The 22166-nt window shown below is 37.3% G+C and overlaps 1 protein-coding gene across 1 annotated transcript in view; it reads right to left on the bottom strand.

Moving 5' to 3' along the window:
- The window catches only part of SARNP (SAP domain containing ribonucleoprotein), a 39068-nt gene that overhangs the window by 1922 nt on the left and 14980 nt on the right, over positions 1-22166 (bottom strand). The window contains exons 8-10 of the mRNA XM_074226444.1: positions 21666-21691; positions 19491-19559; positions 246-335 (exon numbers count right to left, since the gene is read on the bottom strand). Coding sequence (XP_074082545.1) covers positions 246-335; positions 19491-19559; positions 21666-21691 — 185 coding nt within the window. The remainder of the gene's footprint in view (positions 1-245; positions 336-19490; positions 19560-21665; positions 21692-22166) is intronic.

The following is a 22166-nucleotide window of genomic DNA, read 5'->3' as shown; positions in this document are numbered from 1 at the left end:
AAGCCAGTTTTTTATATCACTAAAGACTTAGGTAAACAAAATGATAAGGAAAGAGACATTTATTTGAATCCATATCTCTGCTGGGTCTAACAAGGGCAAAAAATGGCCATCAAAATTATCCTGGAAGGTTACTGATCATAATTAATATAGACATTATCCCCAAAATGAAATGTGATACAGCATTTTTATTCAAAAAACCTCCTGAAGGATGCTAAGGAAGTTATCCTGCCTTGTCATATTTTTACCTCTGTGTCTTCTGTGGTTCCAGTCCCAGCTGAACTTGTGACAATCCCAAATCGCTCCTTCCTCTTTTTCAGCTTCTCATCATCCTCATTCTGTTCGGGGACAATAAGTGGAAGTGTTGAAACAATATGGTTCCTAACCACAAGAACCCTGGGTGAATGGGGAGAAATGGGGAGCAAAGCTATAACTGGTTAGTTACTGTTTGTGCCCCCCTCCCTCTCCCAAGGGTAATGCTAAGAGTTAGGAAGACACTATCACACAGAATTAACAAAGTAGGCATCAAGTAGAGGGCCATGTGAGAAAACTGCAAGCCACAGCATGTGAAGTTATCTGCACATGGTCCTCAGAACCAGCAAAAATTAAACTGGAGTTGGGAGCATGAAAAAGATTGAGTCAAGTAGCAGCAATGATAATAATCAAAAGTCAAATTTCTCTACTCAAGATATTTGACTTTTAAATATTTCATGCAGTTCAGGACTACACTCTAGGAATAATCACACCTGGAAAGGATAGGTTAGGTTTTCTAAATGGGGAGACCAAGATGGTCAACAGGCCCAACTAGCAAGCCAGGGTCAGAGTCTAGGGTGAACAGAATCTAAAGGCCAATGAAGAGAATGAAATGACATGAGTCTTTCCATAAGTGTCACACAAAACCCTAAACAAATCTGGAAATGCTAATAAAATAAAATAAAATAAAATAAAATAAAATAAAATAAAACAAAATAAAATAAAATAAAATAAAAAGGCCGAAGCTTCAATTAGCGTCTCTAAGTGAACTTGTCTGTGTTGCAAATTGAGGATGTTTTGGCTGCCAGTGGTTGGAGCCAAACACCCTCCTCTTATTGATTTAATGACTGAAGTTGTTCATTTCCAGCAACTTTCAAGATTGGAGCTGGAAAAGTCTTATAGATCTTCTCTCTATGACTTAAAAATTCAAGTGTGTTTGGTGTAATGAAGAATGGGACCTGCCATAGTCTATAAAGATCAGTGCCAGAATAATAAGAACATCCAGAATTAGGAAATAGTTTAGTTTTTCCAAGAAAAGATGTTCTAGTCCTTGGCACATCAAGACAGAGATCTTTTCCCCCCTCCCTATCCTTCACACCATCCTGGAGGCCCTTATGGGACAGGACAACTTCTTTGGCTTTATTTACAACCAGTAATAAAGATAACCAACACCAGGCCAGGCTGAAAGAACTCAAGCAAACTATTTAATGAGCTCCTGCTTGGTGCTTCTGAGCTGAATCTTTTTACAGCCCCCAGGAGTTTATATTTCTTGAAAGCATTGCTAATTCTCCTCCTCATGAAGCTTGACCACAGGTAGGCTACAGCCACAAGGAAAGTTTCCCCACAAACAGTCTGCTCTAGCTCAAGATGTCTAGAAACTGGAGAACTAAAAGGGAAAGTCATGTAAGCAATTCAAAAAGATATGGGGAGTTATCTCAATTTCTACTCCACAGTCAACAAATGAACCATTTTTGTTCCCACATCCCTAGGAACCTCCTATAATGTAAGGAACAGGGAAGCTGTGCAACTCAACTTTAAAGTTTGAAATTGAGCCAAGCTCCCTAAACCCAATTCTGTAAGACAGGTCTCCTAGGTTTCTAGGGTCTGAGCAGTTTGTTCATTTCTATCCTGCTATACTTGTCTTCCAAAATTATGAAAGTCTGAAGAAATTCCTACTCATACATACCTCTTGACTCTTAATCAGACCATTTTAATTAGGCAGACTCCATTTCATGCATAGTTTTCTTGTTTTATTTTCATAATCATCAAGCATGCACTTAACCTCTCTGAGCCTCAATTTCCTCATCTGTAAAATGAGGATACCTATTTCAAAGGTCTGTTGTAGATTAAATTAGGTATTGTTTTGTAAAGTGCTTTGTGAACTATAAAACATGAAACCACATATATGAAACCACAGGCTCTGCCAAGCCCTACCACACTGGAAAGGTTTTGGTCAGAAGTCTAGCAAGAGAATGATTTCTGGAAACCAATCCATCTAAGTTTTCGGATAGGTAGGTAGACTAGAGGATGTTGAAATTTGGGGCCATAGCAACTTTTAAATACCATCTAAGTCATATCAGGGATTTCAGTGTTGTGGAAGTAGTACCCAGACAGATAGTAGTTATGGGGTCTTGAATAGCATGCTGTCAATAAACCATCTTCCCATTCCCTTAGACTTTAAAGTTGGCTTTCATCAATTCTTCACTATTCCCCCCGCCCCATCCAATTAGTTGCCAAGGTCTGTAGATTTCTCGTTTATAATATCTCCCAGAATATACTTTCTTCTCTCCTTTGATAGTGCCACCACTTTAGTGCAAGCCCTCATCACCACCTGCCTGGACTATTGCAATAGTCTACTGGTGAGTTTGTTTGCCTTAAATCTTTCCCCACTCTGATCCATCCTCCATTTAGCCTCTAAAGTGATATTCCTAAAAAGCACAGGTCATCCTCCCCACTCCAGGATCAAATACAAATTCCTTTTTTTGATCATCAAAATCCAATATAACCAACTTCTCCCAAGTCTTCTTATCCCTTACTTCTTTCAAAGTATTCTTCAATCCACTGACATTGGCCTCCCAGATGTTTCTCAAACCACATCATTTTCTATGGCTTTCCTTCATGTCTAGAATATTTTTCCTCATCTCTACCTATTCACTTCCCTGGCTTCAAGTTCCAACTAAAATGTCATCTTCTACAGGAAGTCTTTCTCAACCCCTTTTAATTCTATGCCTCCCTTCTTTTAATTATTTCCTATACGTAGTTAATTCATATTTGCTTGTTATCTTCCCCATTAGATTTTGAGCTCTCTGAGGGCAGGGGCTCTTTTTTTATATTCACAGTGCTGGGAACATCTTGAGCACTTAATAAATGTTTACTGACTTACTGGTCTGAGACAACCAAATGCCCCCAGTAAATTATAAGATTAGAATTTAATTTTATGGGGTCAGAGCAGAAAGGTCAGGTTGATTTATTAAAGCAGAGGGAAATATTCAGCATTTAGATAGTAAGCTCATCCTCCATATGTTACAAAGTCATTTCATCTAGGTGTCAGGAAGGAGCACACTAGAACTGGAGAACACTTAATCTCAGCTAATACTGTGTAACCTTGGCCAAGGCAGATCACCCCTGATGCCTTGGGCCAATTCGACCTTTGAAGTTCCAGCTTTGCACCTATGATCCTATCAATGTAAACTTTTGCCAATCACAAAGTCTGTGTAAAACACTCTGTTAAGCAGAGGAAACAAGGAAGTTTTAAGGTAAAGTGAGCACATCTGAAAAGACATGGCCCAGGAGAAGAGGAAGGAGGACACTAATTTAGTGGGCCTGGGAGATATGGCTGCTTCTACATTCTAACTACTCAGGACTCCAACACTTCACATCTAAAATTAAAAAAAAAATATCCTGTTTTTTCTCATATCTTCTTAAGACAAGTAAGTTAATGAGTTTCCTCCCTTCTCTTTTGGCTTAGACCAAAGAATTTCCTACATCTACCTGCCTGGGATTAATTTCCACTTATTCAACCAAAATTCCTATGTAAGAATTATTCCTTATTCCATTTCAGTTCTAATCATCTAAGTTACTGGGAAAAGTTTACATTACATGATTCATCCTGCCTGTCCCAAAACATCTAAGAATTGGAAATGGAAAAAAAAAAATTTTATGATTGAAATTTCCTCAAGTACTCCTTCTTAAATGTAGCTTCTCCAAACCTTCAAGTCTCCCAATCAAGAAGAGAACAGGTGAAATGCCTTATAAAATTTATGATCACCTTAAACAATAGTCACAATCCCCCAGACAGGACAAGAATCAAAAAGGGTAAATATCATACTTTTTTGGTGAATGGAAGAAGGCATGGGGCAATATCAATACCTTATTGAAATGTCACTGTAGAAACCAACTCAGTATTACTGATTACATGAGCTGAAAGGTTGTCATGTGTACAGAGTCTCTACAGGAAATCCTATGAATTAAAGTCACTGACATTTAAAATGAAAAGAAACAAATACTCTTCTCCAGCCCCTAAATGAAACTCAGAATTCACTAATTTCATAGATCTGATGCCCACTTCTGTGGGCAAAGTCAAGTGTAGGACAACCCTAGGCTCTGCCACCCATCTCAACAAAATGTTCACTTTGCTGTCTTCAGAAATAAACATTTTAATGTTGGAGCATGTTTAATGAAATTAACCTGTTCAAATCATCACTGAAGAAGTGAAGCTGACAGAGATCAAGGAAAATTACTCCTTCAACCATCACTTATCCCTAGTAATAGTTATTTTTTTATTATTATTCTGTCTAACCTCAGGAGAGGTAAATTCTCAGGGAATCCCTTTCTCTCAATGAGCTTCCTTTTTAATTGGATATTTGGTGCCTCTACTTGGGATCCAGGCAGAGCATCTGCTCCAAATTCACCAGGGGCTCCAGAGAGAACAATAATCTAACACCCCACCCCCCACTACCACCAGAGTCTACTTTGCCTTGAAAATGGCTCCTGCCCAGCCCCTCACCCCCCCAGGGATGCTGAGGGTTTTATTTATTTTGTGCTTGCCTGCCCTCTCATCCCCACCCCTCCAGCATCCTCTGCTCCTGGGCTAAAGCCTCTTTCCATTTTTGCCCTGCAGGGAAAGTGCACAACAGGCCCACTAAATCAACGCAGTTCTAATGATCTCTCTCACTTGACCCTTCCAGCGTGATGGTGTCGCATGGAGACAGACGTACAATAAACTTCACTCCATCTTTAGCTCCTTGCTGACAGGTTTTGATTCATGGGATGGCGGGACCCATCTGAGGGAAATTACCTCGATCAAATCGCAGCTCTCTCTACATTCATCAGGCCTACTGCTCCCCCAGGCCATGCTCAAGTGCACAAATGGGGTTGTGCATCTGTGGGCAGCACTGACCCCTTTGGCTTAGTGTCATACCCATTCTGCACTCCTACCACCCTACCCCACCCCCACCATCAAAAGCTGTCTAATACTGACAACAGATCTCTCTTCTTTCTATGAGATCGTGGCAGGGTAGAGTAGAGGAGAATGCATAAGAGTAGTATGACTCTAGGATTCAATGAACTCTATTTCCAATCAAAACTTTATTCCGCTCCAATAAACACACATTGCCTCTGAGGTTACCAGGGAGGATAATTCTCCTCAAGCAATACATACAGGGTACCCAGGTTATCTTCCATCCACTACTTATCTCCCTCAGACCCACTTTGAGAACTTCTACCACAAGACCACAGATATTAATGAGAAACATAAATAATTCTCCCATACTACCCCCAAAGATGGACTGAAACCAAAGGAAGAAGACATCACCTGTTTTTTCCTTGGTCTTAATGTTAATTCAAGTATGAAACAAGTTTATATAGATAGCAGAGATGACTTGACAAGAAGTACAAAAGTGAAATCATAATCTGCCTTTAGAAGATGAGATATTTAAGATGAAAGTCTTTTTGATTTCAGTTATGAAGGGGACCCCACTCCCGTATGATTTTAATATTCATTTAGTATGAGGCATAAGGCGGAGTCTGAGTAGAAAACCAACTAAGAGACCCATAACTTTCACTTCATGATTCACATCTCAGACTCTGGCTACCAACGAAATGATATTAAAAATGCTAGGCAATGACTCTTTAAAAGAGTCACCAAATGGGGCGGCTAGGTGGTGCAGTAGATAAAGCACTGGTCCTGGAGTCAGGAGTACCTGGGTTCAAATCCAGTCTCAGACACTTAATAATTACCTAGCTGTGTGGCCTTGGGCAAGCCACTTAACCCCATTTGCCTTGCAAAAAAAAAAAAACCCTAAAAAAAAAGGATCACCAAGTCAGAGTCACCAAGTCAAAGATCCAAAACAGACTACAATTAGCATAAACTCTGTATCTATGTAAATAAGAGTCTAACCATCACCTGGGATAGATATGGAACAATTTTCTATAGGAGACAGTGAAATAAATAATAGAAGAATGAATTGTCTCAAAGGTCAAAACTGAAGAATTGGTAAAAAGACAAGAATCCAGGATGCCAGTAAAAATTGAGTTCTCTTTACCATCAACAAAAAAAAATCAATACAATCTACCTTCTCTTTCCAGGTCCCTGAAAATATGGGCTGCCTTCCTTCTGCATATGGAAGTTGTTAAGACAATTGAAATACTATGGAAAAAAAGTCAAAAGACTTGGTTTTTGAGGCCTGATTCCTGCCCCCGCCCACACACACCAAGCTACATTACCTTGAACCCAAATTATGTCTGCTTCCTTCATTTGTAAAATTAGGGGACTAAACTAAATTACAACTTCCCAATCTATGGGCCTCAGACTTCAAAATTATTGCATGGGTCATCAAGTGACATCAAGCATTGTCATCTTAAAATTTACTTCATTCCAAGAAATCATGCAATACAATTTACTATAACAATCAAGTAAACATACCTTCTAAGACTAAACATTACTATTCTTATAGTCTTTAGATAGATTCTCTCCTATGACTAATTACCATACAAATTCATTTAAAAGCATTACTGAATTCAGAGTAGTTTTCAGTCACCATGTATTTTCTCAGTCAATGAATACTAAAAATATCATTATATTGGGAGGCATAGCTAATTTAGGCCCTTACCATCTCCCCAGGTTAATGCAACAGTCTGCTAATTAGACTCCTCTTTTCCAGTCTCTTCCAAAACTCCAATCTAACTTTCTCATTTGTGTCAAAATATTGCTAACCACTAAATAATATTACTGACTACTTTTAAAAAATTATTAACAGAAAGGAATATTGTCATTTAACTTTGATAATAGGATATCAACATTGTTTAAATTTAACCACATCACTCCCTACTCTACCTCTAGTATGAAATAAAAACATCTTTCTAGATGTTTTCACACAATTCCCTTCATCTACTCTTATGTTCCACCCAAATTGGCCTACTTACTGCTGCCTAATCCTGCCTTCATTCCTTTGCACAAGGTGAAACCCATGTTTAGAATTCCTTTCTTCCTTATCACAGCTTCTTAGAAAATCCTTTTCTTCCTTCATGGACCACCTCCCACAAGAACCCCCTTCTTGATCTCTCTAGCTGTTAGTGCTCTTTCAACCTCAAACAATAATGTATGCCTTAGTTCCTTGAAGACAAGGGCTATTTTTTTCATTTTTGTATTTTTAATACCAGCAAATGCCTTGATCATAATACAAAGTAAACGCTTACTAAATGCTTGTTGGATTGGAACTCCTGGACCATAATGACAGCTATTTAAAGAGGAAAATTTAAAGAGACTGAATTATTTTAGATCTGTGTCTTCATTTTATTTGTCTAAAAAATGTATTAATATTAATATCGAGTCACTTCCAGACAAAGTATACCTTCAGAACTTAACTAAGTGAAGTCATCTAATAATGTGATTCTAATTGACAATTCATATCACCGCTTATAAAAATGAACTTTGATAATAGGATACCAACATTGTTTAAATCATCCTTAAAAAAGCAGTAACCATAAAGAAAAGGAAAACTTAGTTAAAGAATGTTTAGTTAAAACAGCACTGAATCTGGAGTAAGAAGACACAGGTTAAAAAAATCCCATTTCTAACACTTGCTAGCTATGTCACTTTTCATAAATCAAAATCTCACTAAGTTTCAGTTCCCTCAAGATGAGGATAACTTTATACTACCTCACAGGGTTGTGAAATAAAGCAATCTGTAAACAAGGAAGTATTAATTGAGTATGAGATGTTATTTATTAATAAGATTCCTATTAACTGCAGATGAATAAAGAGGTGACTAGGAGATTCATGGTGATGGCAAGGCAAATATACAATGAGAAAAATGGCAGGCAGATCCTGTGGAAGAAGACTAGATAGAAGGCAGCATGCAATGCCCTGTGCAAAGTTATGCAGTTGTTTCTAGACTTGCCCTAACATTTTCCAAACAGAAAGAGAACCATTTAAAAATTCCTCATTACCCTGTCCTAGGGACCAGGGGAACTCATTTCATGGCTACAAAAGTTAAATTGAGGGCTCTGGCAATGGTTTCCATGGTGCACAGAGTGGTCTGGCATTAGTCTCATCTGGGAAATCAGAATTAGATTCTAACTTAAGGGCCGCAGCTGGCTGCTTCTTTTTAAAAGCTGAACAATAGTTGGCTGCAACAATGGCAGCTGGGTACCATTGCTTCTCTACTCCAACGTAAGTGTGGCTGCTCCTTCTCTGGACAGAGGGGTATCAAAGTATCTCTACCTGGGACCTGCATTCTAGTCTTACCCATTCTTTCTCCCTAATGACTCAATATTTTTAAATTTGTATCTCAAGGAAGACATTTTTCTAGCTTTTCCTCTTCTAACCCAATGGCAATAAGTAATTTCAATTTAGGTTCTGCAACATTTATCCCATCAAAAGGAGTCACCTGAGATAAATCACATGGTAGAATGGGAAGACCTTATGAGATAACTTAGTCCCACCATCCCCAATTTTAAGGATGACCAAATTCAGACCCAAAAGTAAAATTACTTTCCCAATAAACATACTGGGTTCTTTTCCCATCTTATGGTCAAATGAAACTTGTAGTGGAATAAAAGCCTAAGAAGATCTGGATCACTGTATAAAAAAACACATTGTAAACCAGCTGCAACCCAAGAGATGTGAGAATATGGATTCAGAATTTCTTAAGAATATAAAGGAGAGACTATTTGTTGAGGTTCAAATTAGAGGAACACTCATTTTATGCTCTTAATTAGAGTAAGTCACCCACTGTTCCCAAATTAGTACAAGAAACCCAATTAGTCATTACCCCCTCACCTCTTTATGTAAGGAAGGGACATTAGAACCTATAGATCCTAATCTAAAGAGCTATCTCCATTAAAACAATTCTGCATCTATCAGAAAAGTCACTGGAATCTAAGGTATTGTCACTATATTTTTTTCTAGGATTTTTTTTGTGTCTATTGATGCTTTTTGTAACTGTCCCAATGACCTCTTATCACCCTCATCCTATCAAGAAACCTCCCTTATAACAAAGAACAATTAAGCAAAAACAAATCAACACATGTCTGAAAATATATTTTACATTTTATTCTACATCTATAATCCACTCTCTCTGATCACCATTAACCAGTCCAGAGGTTGCAACTGTCAGGACCTTTTTCCAGAAGGAATGGAAAGATAAAAGTTAAAATCAATCAAAGATGGACCCTGAATATATCCCTGGACAACTTATTCTACTCTGTATCAGAGAATGGCTATATTAACATGACTGCAGATTCCAGGACACACTGCATTTTTCCAATAGAATGTAGAGGAAAAGGGGAAAAGAGAGAGTCTCTTATTCACTTTCCTATACATTACTACCATATGAAGGATGATGGGATGAAAAGCAGAGCCCAGGGGCTTTTAGGTGACAACAGATTAATGATGACATGGCCTTGACTTCCCAGAGGTAAAGGTTAAGAAACACTCCAGGGTAACTGGGCTTCCAATTTCATACACTCAGAATAAATGACATCAACTGATGGTTTTGGTCTCTGAAACACTCCAATGCTTAAACACTGGATGTCATCCCCACCCCCCAGTCTCTGAAATTCAACTAAATGTGTTTATCCCTTAGTCTCTTCCCCAGTCAGATCAAAGTACATGGGACAGATTATAAAACAACAAACTGAGTCAATGAAGAAAAGGGAGAAGATGGGAATGGCAATGAAATTTTTTTCAAATTAAATGATGTTCCCTTCCAATCATCTCATTCACATATTGCCATCTTCTTCATCAGTGAAATCAGAATCAATTTCTTGGAAGTGAGGAGGTAAGAGTGTTTAAATATCTACCAGAATTCAGGGTCACCAGGAAATGGATGACTCATTCTCTTACAGAATCTGAAGCTCAAGAACACAGGCAACCCAGAAGCAAATACCACTCCCACCAGTTTCCATCTCTATTCTGCCCAATGAAGCACTTTTCTCTACTCCTATGCCCCAAGAGATTGTCTCAGTTTTGCTCAGAATGACTAAATGGACAATGCAAAGCAGGTAGAGGAAATGAAGGCTTCACACTTGAGGCACTCTACCTTGAAGCCTAATTTCTATTAAAAATACCCATTTCCTTTATTGAATCCAGTTAAAAAGCTGTTGTCTTTTAAATATAAGTAATGCAGAGCCCAGATCTGTCAAGTCAGCAAATAGAACTATCTCCAAGGGATAAAATGCCTTACCTAAAATATACAAGAACTAAAGAAGGGATTAAAATAAAGGGTTCAACTTGGGATGCTTGAATTCTTATTCATTAGTTCCTGAGATCAAATATTCTCTAAAAGGCTTAAACAAGTTGCAGATCTACACTAAATTCCAAGGTAGAACAAAGAGGGCTACTCTCAGGTTTACCAGTCTTTTGCATGGGCTACTCTCTGGCTCAACAGGCCACGTCCTGGGAAACTCACACAGACACCACAGATTTTTCCTATAGCAGCCCTGGTGGGAGCTATGTAACTTATACCCAGGCCTCCCATTAAAGTTTACACTTCCTACAAACAGGATCTCCCCTGCAGGGATGTGGATGAAGAGAGAGACAGGAAAAGGGTCACAGCTGGTGATGAAGAGCACACCTGTGCTGGAGTTTAAACAGAGCAGGAGAACATGCTTCCCCAGAGTAGTTAGGTGATGAAATCAACATAGGAGAGATAATAGACCCCCCCCAAAAAAAAACAAGGTGTAAAGGGTGAAAAAAAAGCATAGTCAACCACCTAGACTCAAATTGCACGTAAGTATTTTTTGTGAAATACTGGTAGAACGAATGTGGGAGAGTTCAGGAGAGTAGGGCTTAAAAGTAGATAGTTTCCCACATTTTCTAGTTAAGTGTACAGGTAGAGGGGAAAGGGGGTGAGAAGAGGTACAACCTATAAATCTTATCATCCTTTCTACTTAGATTTTCCACAGTGGGTTTCCAGTTAAGCCTGCTCTTCTTTTGCCCTATACCAAAGCATAAAATGCAGTATGCCTAAGGCATTGGGTATTCTATAATAACTTCCCTTGAACATATCCAGCATATGTCATGAAGGAACAAAAGAGAAAGGAAAGGAAGGAAAGAAGTAATTCTATGAATACTACTAAAGCCCAGGCATCATCCATCTCTAAAGCAACCCCTATACTGGTCCTTACTAGTTCAACTTCACTGCCTTCATGATTCAATAAACCATGTTAACTCCAACTTGGTGTGCATTACAAAAACTTCCCCACTGTTATTCCTTGGTCTCCAATCTACGAATAGTAAAATGAAACCACCATGAAAGGAATAAGGAGCTTAGAGGTAGAGGAAAAGAAAATGAAGAGGCATTAACAGCTTCTAGATTCTAACCATGAGAGCCCAAAAGGAATGATTTCACTTGAAAATCAGGTAGGTGTGTATCACCAGGTCAAAAACTGATTTCATAAAGAGTCCTCCAAATAGAATTTCAGCTTTTGAGTTTTCCCTACCCTTTAAAAAAATGGGAATACTGATTTTAAGGGATTAATAAAAGTCACATTGAGATAAAATGAGTTTTGGTGATTTGTATTAAAAATACTAAACATTACTTGAACATTAGGCAAGGTAAATATTTTTTTTTAAATGAAGTTGGTACAGTCCTAGGCCACCCACATATAAAATTCTTAGCAATCTTCCCAGATCCAATCTCTTCAACCGGAAGGTTTAAAAAATTTCTCCTGAGTACCCAGACTGCCACCAATTTCTTCTGACGCCATTTAGGTAAGTACCCCAACCCAGGAACTTGCCTGGCAATATGGTTGAAGGTGTTTAAAAGCAAAATAGACTCAACAGATTCCAGCCACCCGACTCCGTTCCCAGGCTGTGTTTACTCTGGGGCAAGGACCACAGGGGGACCACAGAGAGGAGTAAAACTTGTTTTTTATCAAAGTCATCAGCTCTGACACACTCCAAGAAGGAATGCAGAGCTGTATGTGTATGGGGGAGGGGGAACTTTCTTCCCTAACAATTTTCTGATCTTGATTTCAAGTTAGGGGAAAAAAGAAAATTAAGGACAAGGCCACACAATCTTAATGATCTCCTCCAATAGTTTAGGAAAGTCTTAGCAATTATTACCACGGCACCAAAGGGAAACAAGAAGCATGATTTCTCATCAGAAACTTGCCAAGTATCCAGTTTGTGGTCAGCTGGATAGACAGAGCTCCAATTATGTGGTTAAGAAAGAAAAAAAATTTTCACCTTCTTTCTCCAATTCGTTCTTTTGTTTGCCTCTTACATTGCCCCGATTATATTATATGTTTCTAAGCTCTCTTTTTAATTATTTTTCCCCAACAGAGACTTAAAGTTTACAGAACCCCCAAAGTCTTAGGTGGGTGAGCAATGGGGAAAAAAAAACAAACCTGACTCCCATTTCTCAGTTAAAATTAGAATACATTTTCAAGAGTCCTAAGCAGGAGAGAAAAATTCCATTCTGCCCTTTGCTCTTCCAAATTCCTACAGCCAAGTGGTTCAACAGCAGTTGAATGGCACACATAATGACATCATTGATTGGAACCATAATAGAAAAGAGTGAGTGGAGCGGGTGGGGTGGATAAAGAGGGAGAGTAGGGAGGGAGGGAGGGAGGTGAAGATGTATTTGTGTTACGGACAAAAGACAAGTTCTGTTCCTCAGCAGGGACAAATGAAGAACCAGATGACGGGATAAACTGAGGTCAGAGAGTTTCCCCTATTGTTTCCTCTTTAAGGGGCTCCATCACTCCTTAAAGATTTGTTCAGAATGAGATAAACATCTCCAATTCTTCTCCCTACCTGTCCCTATTCTACCAATTCTTAGCTTTTATTTTTAAATTATCTAATATTAAAAAGAGACTAGGAATAATTCAAGTGTTGATTGATTTTCTTTTTCCAAGATGCCAAACCTCACTGAGAAACACTGGACACATCTAGCATTAGGTCTTAGCTTTGTCCAGAAACATGTCCCCACAACATCATCTCCCTGAGTTTATACATCTACAGAAATCTCTTGCCCCCCAAACTTCCTCAAGTTTCAAGAAGAGCTCTTTCAGGAGAAAACAAAAGTATTTAAGGGGGATAGATTATATTGGGGGAGAGATACCTCCCATAAAATCTTAAGAACTAGACATTATTTGAAAGATCATCTAGTCCCCTTTCCCCCATTGCCTTTCACAGATATCTCATAAAAAAAAAAAAGAGGACATTTAACCTGAGCACTGTTGCCTAGTATTTTTAATTTAAGAGAATTCCAGGCTTAATGAGTAGTTAATTTTCCAACTTAACTCTCTTTGTCTTTATGGATCCTTTTGCATGAAGTTAAGGAAGCTGAACTATACATATTTAAACTTTAATCTATCTTATTTACTTAAAAACTTAAGATTACTTTATAATTCCTCAAATAAAATTAAACAAGGGCCTTACAAGACCCTTGTTAATAACACCCTAAGCACTGGTTCCAATACATGAAGCTTACATTGAAAATAGGTACAAATGGCCATGGTCAGGTAAGTGTTAACATCACAAAAAGACTATCATTTACGACCTATGGGACCTTAGATATATCACCTAACCTCTTTGGGTCTCAGTTTTCTCAATTGTAAAATAAGGGCATTAAGCTAGATAACTTGTGAATTATCTTACAACTATGATTCAATATAAGGTCCCAAGTGAAATCTTTGAGGTGCTGGCCTGAGTAAGACAGGTAACCCCTAATATTTTTAATTCAACAAACCCTTGCTGACTCTTTGTATGTGCTATTCCCCATTTTTGTCTATGCCCCAATGACCCACATCTAACAAAGCTCAGTCTAAAAAAAAGAAGAGATGACCAGCCCTTGTAAGGCTGAATGGAGACCTAATACACCAACAACAGGCCATAATGGACTGGTGCCCTCTTGTGCTCAGAAATGACCCTACGGGAAAGTCAGCTTTCCCTTTAATTCCTTTAAACCTTAGAGGTAATCTCTTTCCAATAAAGCAGGATAGGGGGCAGCATCTTTACTGGTTCACAAAGTATCTAATGGAAACTACAGTAACCTGATAATTAAAAGTTGCCTTAGAGATTCATTTAATCACCACAGCCTCTAGTTCTATTCCCCATCTACTAAAGGACCCCTCTACAATGGTATCATTTAAATATGGAAAAGGGGAGGCCACAGTGGATAGAGCATTGGTCCTGGAGTCAGGAGGATCTGAGTTCAAATTCCATCTCAGACACATAATGACTATAATAACTGCCTAGTTGTGTGGCCTTGGGCAAGCCACTTAACCCCATTGTCTTGTAAAAAAAACAACTAAAAAAAGGAAAAGGGGGTTTCTACAATGGTAATAGCATATACTTGAGTCAAATATCTTGTTCAGTCCAATTTCTCATCTAGAAAATAGAAATATTAATCATGCCTAAGGGAGATAGCACAGCAGTAGAAACAACACTAAATTTGTAGTCAAAGGACTTAGATTGAATTCTTAGTTCCAACACTTACTATGTAACTTGAGGCAAGTCATTTAAGCTCTCTGAGTCTCAATTTCCTCAACTGTAAAATGAGGGAAAGGAGTGGAAAAGATGATTTCCAGGTTTTTTTCCCCAACTCTGAGCCTAGTCAGTGGTCAAAAAGCTATTAAGTGCCTACTATTAACCAGGTATTTTACTAAGTGTTGGGGATATACATAAAGGCAAAAACAAAACCAAAAAATTCCAAAAAGACCCAAACTCCCCCCCCCCCCACAGACCTACCAGCCCTTGCTCTCACCAAGTTGGGGGATGACACATGAGGGAGACACAAAGCAAACAAATATATATACAAAGAGGATACACATACACCCAGACGATAAACAGGGGAATAGTCTCAGAGGAAAGGTACCAACATTAAGAGGAATCAAGAAGGGCTTCATATAGAAGATGGAATTTTATTTTATTTTAGGTTTTTTTAGTTTTTGCAAGGCAATGGGTTAAGTGATTTGCCCAAGATCACATAGCTAGGTAATTATTAAGTGTCTGAGACTGAATTTGAACTGAATCTAGGGCTGGTGCTCTGTTCACTGTGCCACCTAGCTGCCCTGAAGATAAAATTTTAGCTGGAACTTAAAGTCAGAAGACAAAGATGAAGAAGAAAATTTCAGGTAAGAGGGAAGAGTCAGCAAAAATGTATCCCTGAAGTTGGTAGGCCTGAGTGTCTTGGAGGAAAAGCAAGAAGACCAGTGTTACTGGATTACAGAAGAATGCAAAGAGGTCAGTTTATAAAGGATTCTGAACAGCAGTGAAGATTTTATATTTGATCCTGGAAGTATTAATAAACCAATCCTATCATAGGATTTTGGAAGATCACATGAGAATAGGCACATATGTAAAAGTACTTTGGAACTGTCCAGTATTTTATAAATGTGAACTGCTACTATCATTTTAAAGACAGAGTGAGTCTATATAAATGGTCGATTTCTTATCTATCTATATTCAAACCCAAGAGGATAGGAAGACTCTGAACTTTAGAAAACTAAATTTTGATTTTTAGAGGATCCTATCCAAAAACTCATTTATGAGGTTCAAAGTGTAGAATGCCTGGTCACAGACTATTAAGGAAACAAGGAAAACCTCCTGCCAATACTCCCATGTCTGCTAGCTTTTAGTGTAGCTGGTTAGATCCCCCAGATTTCTCAGTTAAGAAATGAGGATCATAATAATGGGAATCATCTTCAGGGAGAAAAATAACCAACAAATCCCCTCCTCCAAGCTGCCTGAACTTGGATTTTCAATGGCTGAGCTAGATTTCTTATAAGCAGCTCAAGCATCAAATTTCACCTTTCAAGGTGTGCCTGTGTTTGAAAGAATAAACCAACACAATCAGTTCAATTTAGCTCCCTCAGTAACTCTATAACTCTAAGCCCAGATTTAGTTTTCACCCAAGGTAAAGTCCTATGACTTTATATGTCACCTAAGCCATATCCCACATTCTTATTCCCTCTACCCACCTTTCACTGCTCTCAGAAATGACAACCTCCAATAATGCCAGACTACGTATTAAAATGGTAGGGTCAGTGCTGTAAATGGTCATTTCCTAAGTATGAAAACAGACTCAGGAAGAAAAAGAGCCATTAGTTGAGTACAACAACTGAGAATTAGTTGGTGATGTTACTTGAAACATTAGCATTTTAAGCTTCTCAAAGAATGTTACATACATTATTACTGCACACTGACACAATGCATCCTTGAGACTTCAGAGATTTAATTTAATGATTTGCTAATGGTCACACAACTATTAAATATCAGACATGAGATCTGAATCCTGGTCTTCCTGACTCTCAAAGTCAGTATTCTTCCTACCTATATCATAATTTATATAACATGATTATGCAAAGTCAAAGAGGAAAATTCTCATCACTGTTTCTTAGGATTATATGGGAGGGACGGAGGAAATTAACCCAGTCAGGGGACCTATATTAGAAGACCAATTCCAGAATCTTTATCCTTAGCTCTTAGCCCTATAATTATCATGCATTTTATATGAGAAAGGCAATCAATTCCATTCACAAATAACCCAAGGAGTTGGGAATATTTACAACTCCCACATGTAAAAATGTCTGTAGGTGCCAGGACCATTCTTTGCCCTGTCACTTTCTATTATCCTAAACCAATAGGGTTGCATTCACAAGGACCCAGGCTAGAAACAGACCTTTCTCTAAGGGTAAATGAGGAGACAAAAGGAAGAAGAAGAGACAAGGGAGTAGAAAAATGTAGATTTCTCCATGACCTTGTAATACACAACATGACATATAGACAGGTCAATCATAGAAAGTTGGCTTAGAATAATAACAGTACTTAGGTTTTTTCAAATTTGCCATTGTTCATGCTCTACTCAAAAACACTGGGGAATGAGGCCACATTCCAACAATTAAAAGTTTACTCACAAAGAATAGCTCCTCTTAGTCTAACAATTGGTTCAATAGAATCCACTAAGAAGTGTGTATTAGCCAGGGAATTAAGTCCTCAAGTGGAATGAAAAAAGGCAAGGACTGTGTAATGGATGGAGGTATGGAATAAATTCACCATCAGGATATATTAGGGAGAAGCAGAAAGATCTCATGCTGTCCCATTACTTTAATTATCTCTAGCCTAGACATACAGAGGAATGATGACTATGCAGTTGTTTAAAGGCAAAGTTTGACCCAATTCTATAAGTAAGTAGAAATCTAGGATTCTGAGTTCAAGTGTTAATCAATGAGTTACCAAACCATTAACCTTGATCTCCATACAAATCACAAAAACACTGGGAAATACATAGCCTGTGCCCAACTACAATACAAAGGTCCAAGTATGAATTTATTAAGTGCCTGTCTTTCAGACACTGTGTTAGATGCATCAATTCCTCATTAAAGAACTTGGATGATTAGATGGAGGGGCAGGAATTTTGGTAGCTTTGTAGTCACTTTTAAAAGCCTCATTCTCTGACTATGAATTGCAGTGAAAGAAATCACTTCTCAAATATCTGAGCTTTGAACTTTCCAAAAAGATCACAAAAACCAATATTCCCACCCACAAAGGACAGAGCGAGGCTATTAAAGTATTTATTGAGGGGTGGCTAGGTGGCGTAGTGGATAAAGCACCGGCCTTGGAGTCAGGAGTACCTGAGTTCAAATCTGGTCTCAGACACTTAATAATTACCTAGCTATGTGGCCTTGGGCAAGCCACTTAACCCCATTTGCAAAAACCTAAAAAAAAAAAAAAAAAGTATTTGTTGAGCATCTATCTCTATCTAGCAATAATAAAGCTTTGGTCCCCCAAACTTCCACCAACTTGATGCTTGATGACAGAAAGTTAAGAAGCAGAAGGGAATTCAGATCTCCTACCCATTGATCCCTTTAACCTTGTCTGTTCAATAAAATATTAATGACACCAGAAACTCCCTGTCTTCTTGGTTTATAATTTTCCCAATCCAAATAAGCTGCATTCGGATTACACACCTGCTACTCTTTGTGCTCCTCAAGAAAAATAAAATAATTGATATTCTTCCCCTTCTATAATCAAACATCAAAAGTTTAATATGTACCTGAGTCTAGTAATATGCTACAGATCTAACAACAGCCTATTTATGTTGGAAACCTCAGATTTAGTTACGAGAATATGTGCCCAACTATGCTTAATGTAAATGCCACACAAGTGCAGCTTAAGTGTTCAATCTCTGTACTAGTCTAAGCATTTTCCTTCAAGCAAAATCATATCCACTGAGTAAGATTCGGGGAAAAATTGTAAAACTCAAAATAAATAAAATCTTTAAAATACAAAAAAAAAACATATCCACTGCTACTTTGCAAATCCTTCCTCTTGTCATCCTGTTAACACGTGTGATACTAAGATAGACAGTGGAGCCAAAGATATCGTTCAACTGGTCTGAAAAATTGTTCAAAGTGAACCTCTTTCCCAACTATGATCTCAAGTCCAGGAAGTAAATAATTCTTGGAGGAAGATTAATAAGAGATTAAAAGACCACCTGCTCTAGATGTTACATTCTTATCCAAGTCTCCAGTACCGCAATTATGTCCTGAGAAACTGGTCATCCTACACATAACTCCAACAATCGAATTATTTAATTTATCAAGCAAGAAAGAATTATTTTTAGACAAAACAATTATTCTAAAGTAACAATTATCCTACATGATAAATTAAGCAATGCTAAACATATCAAAAGAATGAGGAGATGGCTAAGTGATACAATGAATAGAGTAGGGAGGACCCAAGTTCAAATCCGGCCTCACACTTGATACCTACTAGCTTTATGATCTTGGGCAAGGCATTTAACCCCACATTGCCTTGCAAACTCTTCCACCCCACCCCACCTCCCCAAAAAGAATAAGAGAATATGTAACAGAGGCTTTCATGTTTTTGTTCCAAGAAGTTCCAAATTCTGATTTTTGAGTCCCTTTTACCTAAAAGCATGGCTGTATCTCTTCAATGTAATTTTTCATGGAACCTAAAACAATTAATATTCCTTAGTTCTATTTAACAATTTAAAAGAAAACGAGAAAGCAAGCTAATGGGGAAGGCCCAACTTTACCTGGCAGAAATAGTAAACTCTGTCAACTAACAAAAACTATGTGGGAGCTATGAAAACTAAAATCTGAAAACAATTCTTGTGAATCTTAACCAAAAGAAAAATGAAAGGAGATATTCAAAGACATTTCCCAGAAATAGACTGAAGCTATTTTGTTAGAAAGGCATCTATTCTTATGCATCATGCTGCTCTAAAAGTATAAAAGTAATTATTAGGGACAGAACACTTTACCTTTTTGGAGACGGAGGAGACATTCAAACCAAATCTTTGAGCCCTTTCCTTTAATTTATCCATGTTTACCTATAAAAACATAGGTCATGGGTGAGTATTTTTCAAAATTTAAAGAAAACTAAAAAGTAGAACATGGTGAAATGCAAAAATCTACACAAATCAACATCGTAGATATTAGCCCATCAATATTTCTGGTCTCCAAGAGTGCTGTCTGACAAATTCTAAAAAGGAAACAATAGCACAATTCATCCCACTATCACTGAAGTTTTTCTGAAAATGTTGTGAAAGTTTCAACCCTATCTTTTGCAAAATGGTCAAAGATAATAATCTTAAATGAGACTTAAGATCAGATTTTCCCAAACATACACTGAAAATGGCAGCTTGAAAAATATATACCTCCCACTTTAAATATTCATCATTTTCAACTCAAAATGATTTAACTCCTAACATACAATTTTTGCCAAGTAGAGATAGAGAACTGTTTCCATCGCCTCTTGGACAAAGCAGAAACTAATAATGCAGTCCCCTCTTTTTCAAAAGGTAAATTCAGAGATTATCAATATTTATTTTACCTCCCCTTTCCTTAGAGATTCTGGTATTACAAATCTAGCATCAATTCGGAACCAAAGGGCTATAAAACCAGGCACACCTTTCGATCCAGCTACTAGGGTTTGTATCCAAAGTGATCATAAAAAAGGAAAAAGGGCCCACATGCATAAAAAAAAATATCTATAGCTGTTCTTCTGGTGTGGCAAAGAACTAGAAATTGAGGGGATACCCATCAACTGGGGAATGGTTGAATAAATTGTGATATATGAATATAATGGAATACTACTAAACTGGTTTTTAAGAAGGAACGAACAGGCAGAATTCAGAAAAACCTGGAAAGACTTATATGAACTGATGCTAAGTCAAGCAAGCACAACCAGGAGAACATTGTACACATTGACAGCAACATTTTGTGAAGATCAACTATGATGGACTCAAGTTTTCTTCTCAGCAAATCAATGATCAGAAACAATTCTAAAAGACTTGTGATGAAAAATGCCATCCACATCCAGAGAAAAAACTAAAGAATCTGGATGCAGATCCTAGCATACTTTTTTCACATTTTAAAATGTTTTATTTTTTCCTCATTTTTTCCCCTTTTGTTCTAATTCTTCATTCACAACATGACTAATATGGAAATATTTTTAACATGACTGTACATGCATAATAACCTTTACCAGATTACTCACCATAATGGGAAAGGGGGAGGATAGGCAAGGAGGTGGAAAAATGTGAAACTCAAAATTTTACAAAAAATAAATGTTGAAAACTATATTTACATACATACATACATACCTACATATATATGTATGTATATGAGAAAAAATGAAAAAAAAAAGAATCCAGCACCACAAGAATCTCTGGTTAGTTAAGTACTCAATCCACTCCAATCATACCAAATAAACAGCATCTCCAAAAAGGAGTTCTTAAGGTCAAATACCAGAGAATCTCTCTCCTTTCCAATTGCTTTCCATTGCTTATATTATTTACAAAAATATCAGATGATCACACTGAACGACAGGATATTTTATTCCAATTTCTGTTTCTTTCCAACCTGAATTTTAATGGCTATTTTTTTCTTTCTTTCTTTGTAATGAATCACTGCAACTACAAGAAAGGTTAATAAACAGATTTTGGGGGGTAAGAATTAAGTTAGACATCAACCAGCACCATGAACAAGTCTTGAAGTTATAGAAACAGAGAGTTAAGATATAAGTGTGCTCTTCACTAGCTGTGAAGGTACATTAATTTTTGCATGAAAAAGAAAATGAATAGAATGTCAACTGACATAGAAAGATGAACTAACGCTTTACCCTCAATTAAATGAAGACAACATGGAGGAAACAAAATCTACTACAACCTACCCACCTTTTCTGATATAAGGACTTTCTGTGCTCAACAGAGAATAAAGAAGACCAAATAGCCTCTTAATCTAAAAATAAATGTGTAGGGTTAAAATATGGTTTTCACATTTTTTTTTTTAAAGGCTGGAAGAAACTGAGTAGATTCCCAGAGCATAGGTCTTACTCTTCATAAAATCTTAGTCTATCAATTGCTAGAGATTTTTAAAAATTCATTTCTAAGGGGAAAAATATGATTCTTCTAGAGACAAAAAAGAGTTCTTACCATAGGCTTGGTGTCTGATGATAAACCTAAGGAAGCAAAAACAGAAATCCAATTTACTGTTTGGAAATTGATATATTTGGTCCTCAAAGAGGATATAGCCAACATGTAAATTAAAAGACAATTACTCTTTATTCCCACTAAGGGGAAAAAAGGAACCATTGAAAAAATGCAGCAAGAAGAATTGAATTTAGACAAAAGAATGTTAAATATAGCTTTAATGGGTGAGACTCATTGCCTGATTTAGCTAAAAATCTATTTCTTACAATGCTGAAAAGGATCATTAGTATATTTATCATTCTTGACACAAAACTCAAATGTTAAAAATGTAACTAAAGCATACGAACTTCCTCAATATCCCAACATGTAGCTACCATCTATGAATTTATCCAAATCAGTTTTGAAACTATTTTGATTTTGTTTTTATTATATATTGGAGCATTCATTTCCCCTTAAAATTGAATGAAAGAGGCAGCATATTATCTTGTATACAGAGATAGTAAT

The sequence above is a fragment of the Macrotis lagotis genome, chromosome 2 (genome assembly GCF_037893015.1).
Source record: "Macrotis lagotis isolate mMagLag1 chromosome 2, bilby.v1.9.chrom.fasta, whole genome shotgun sequence".
NCBI lineage: Eukaryota > Metazoa > Chordata > Mammalia > Peramelemorphia > Peramelidae > Macrotis > Macrotis lagotis.
Note: the sequence above shows the minus strand (reverse complement) of the source record. Positions and strands in the feature narration are given on the sequence as shown.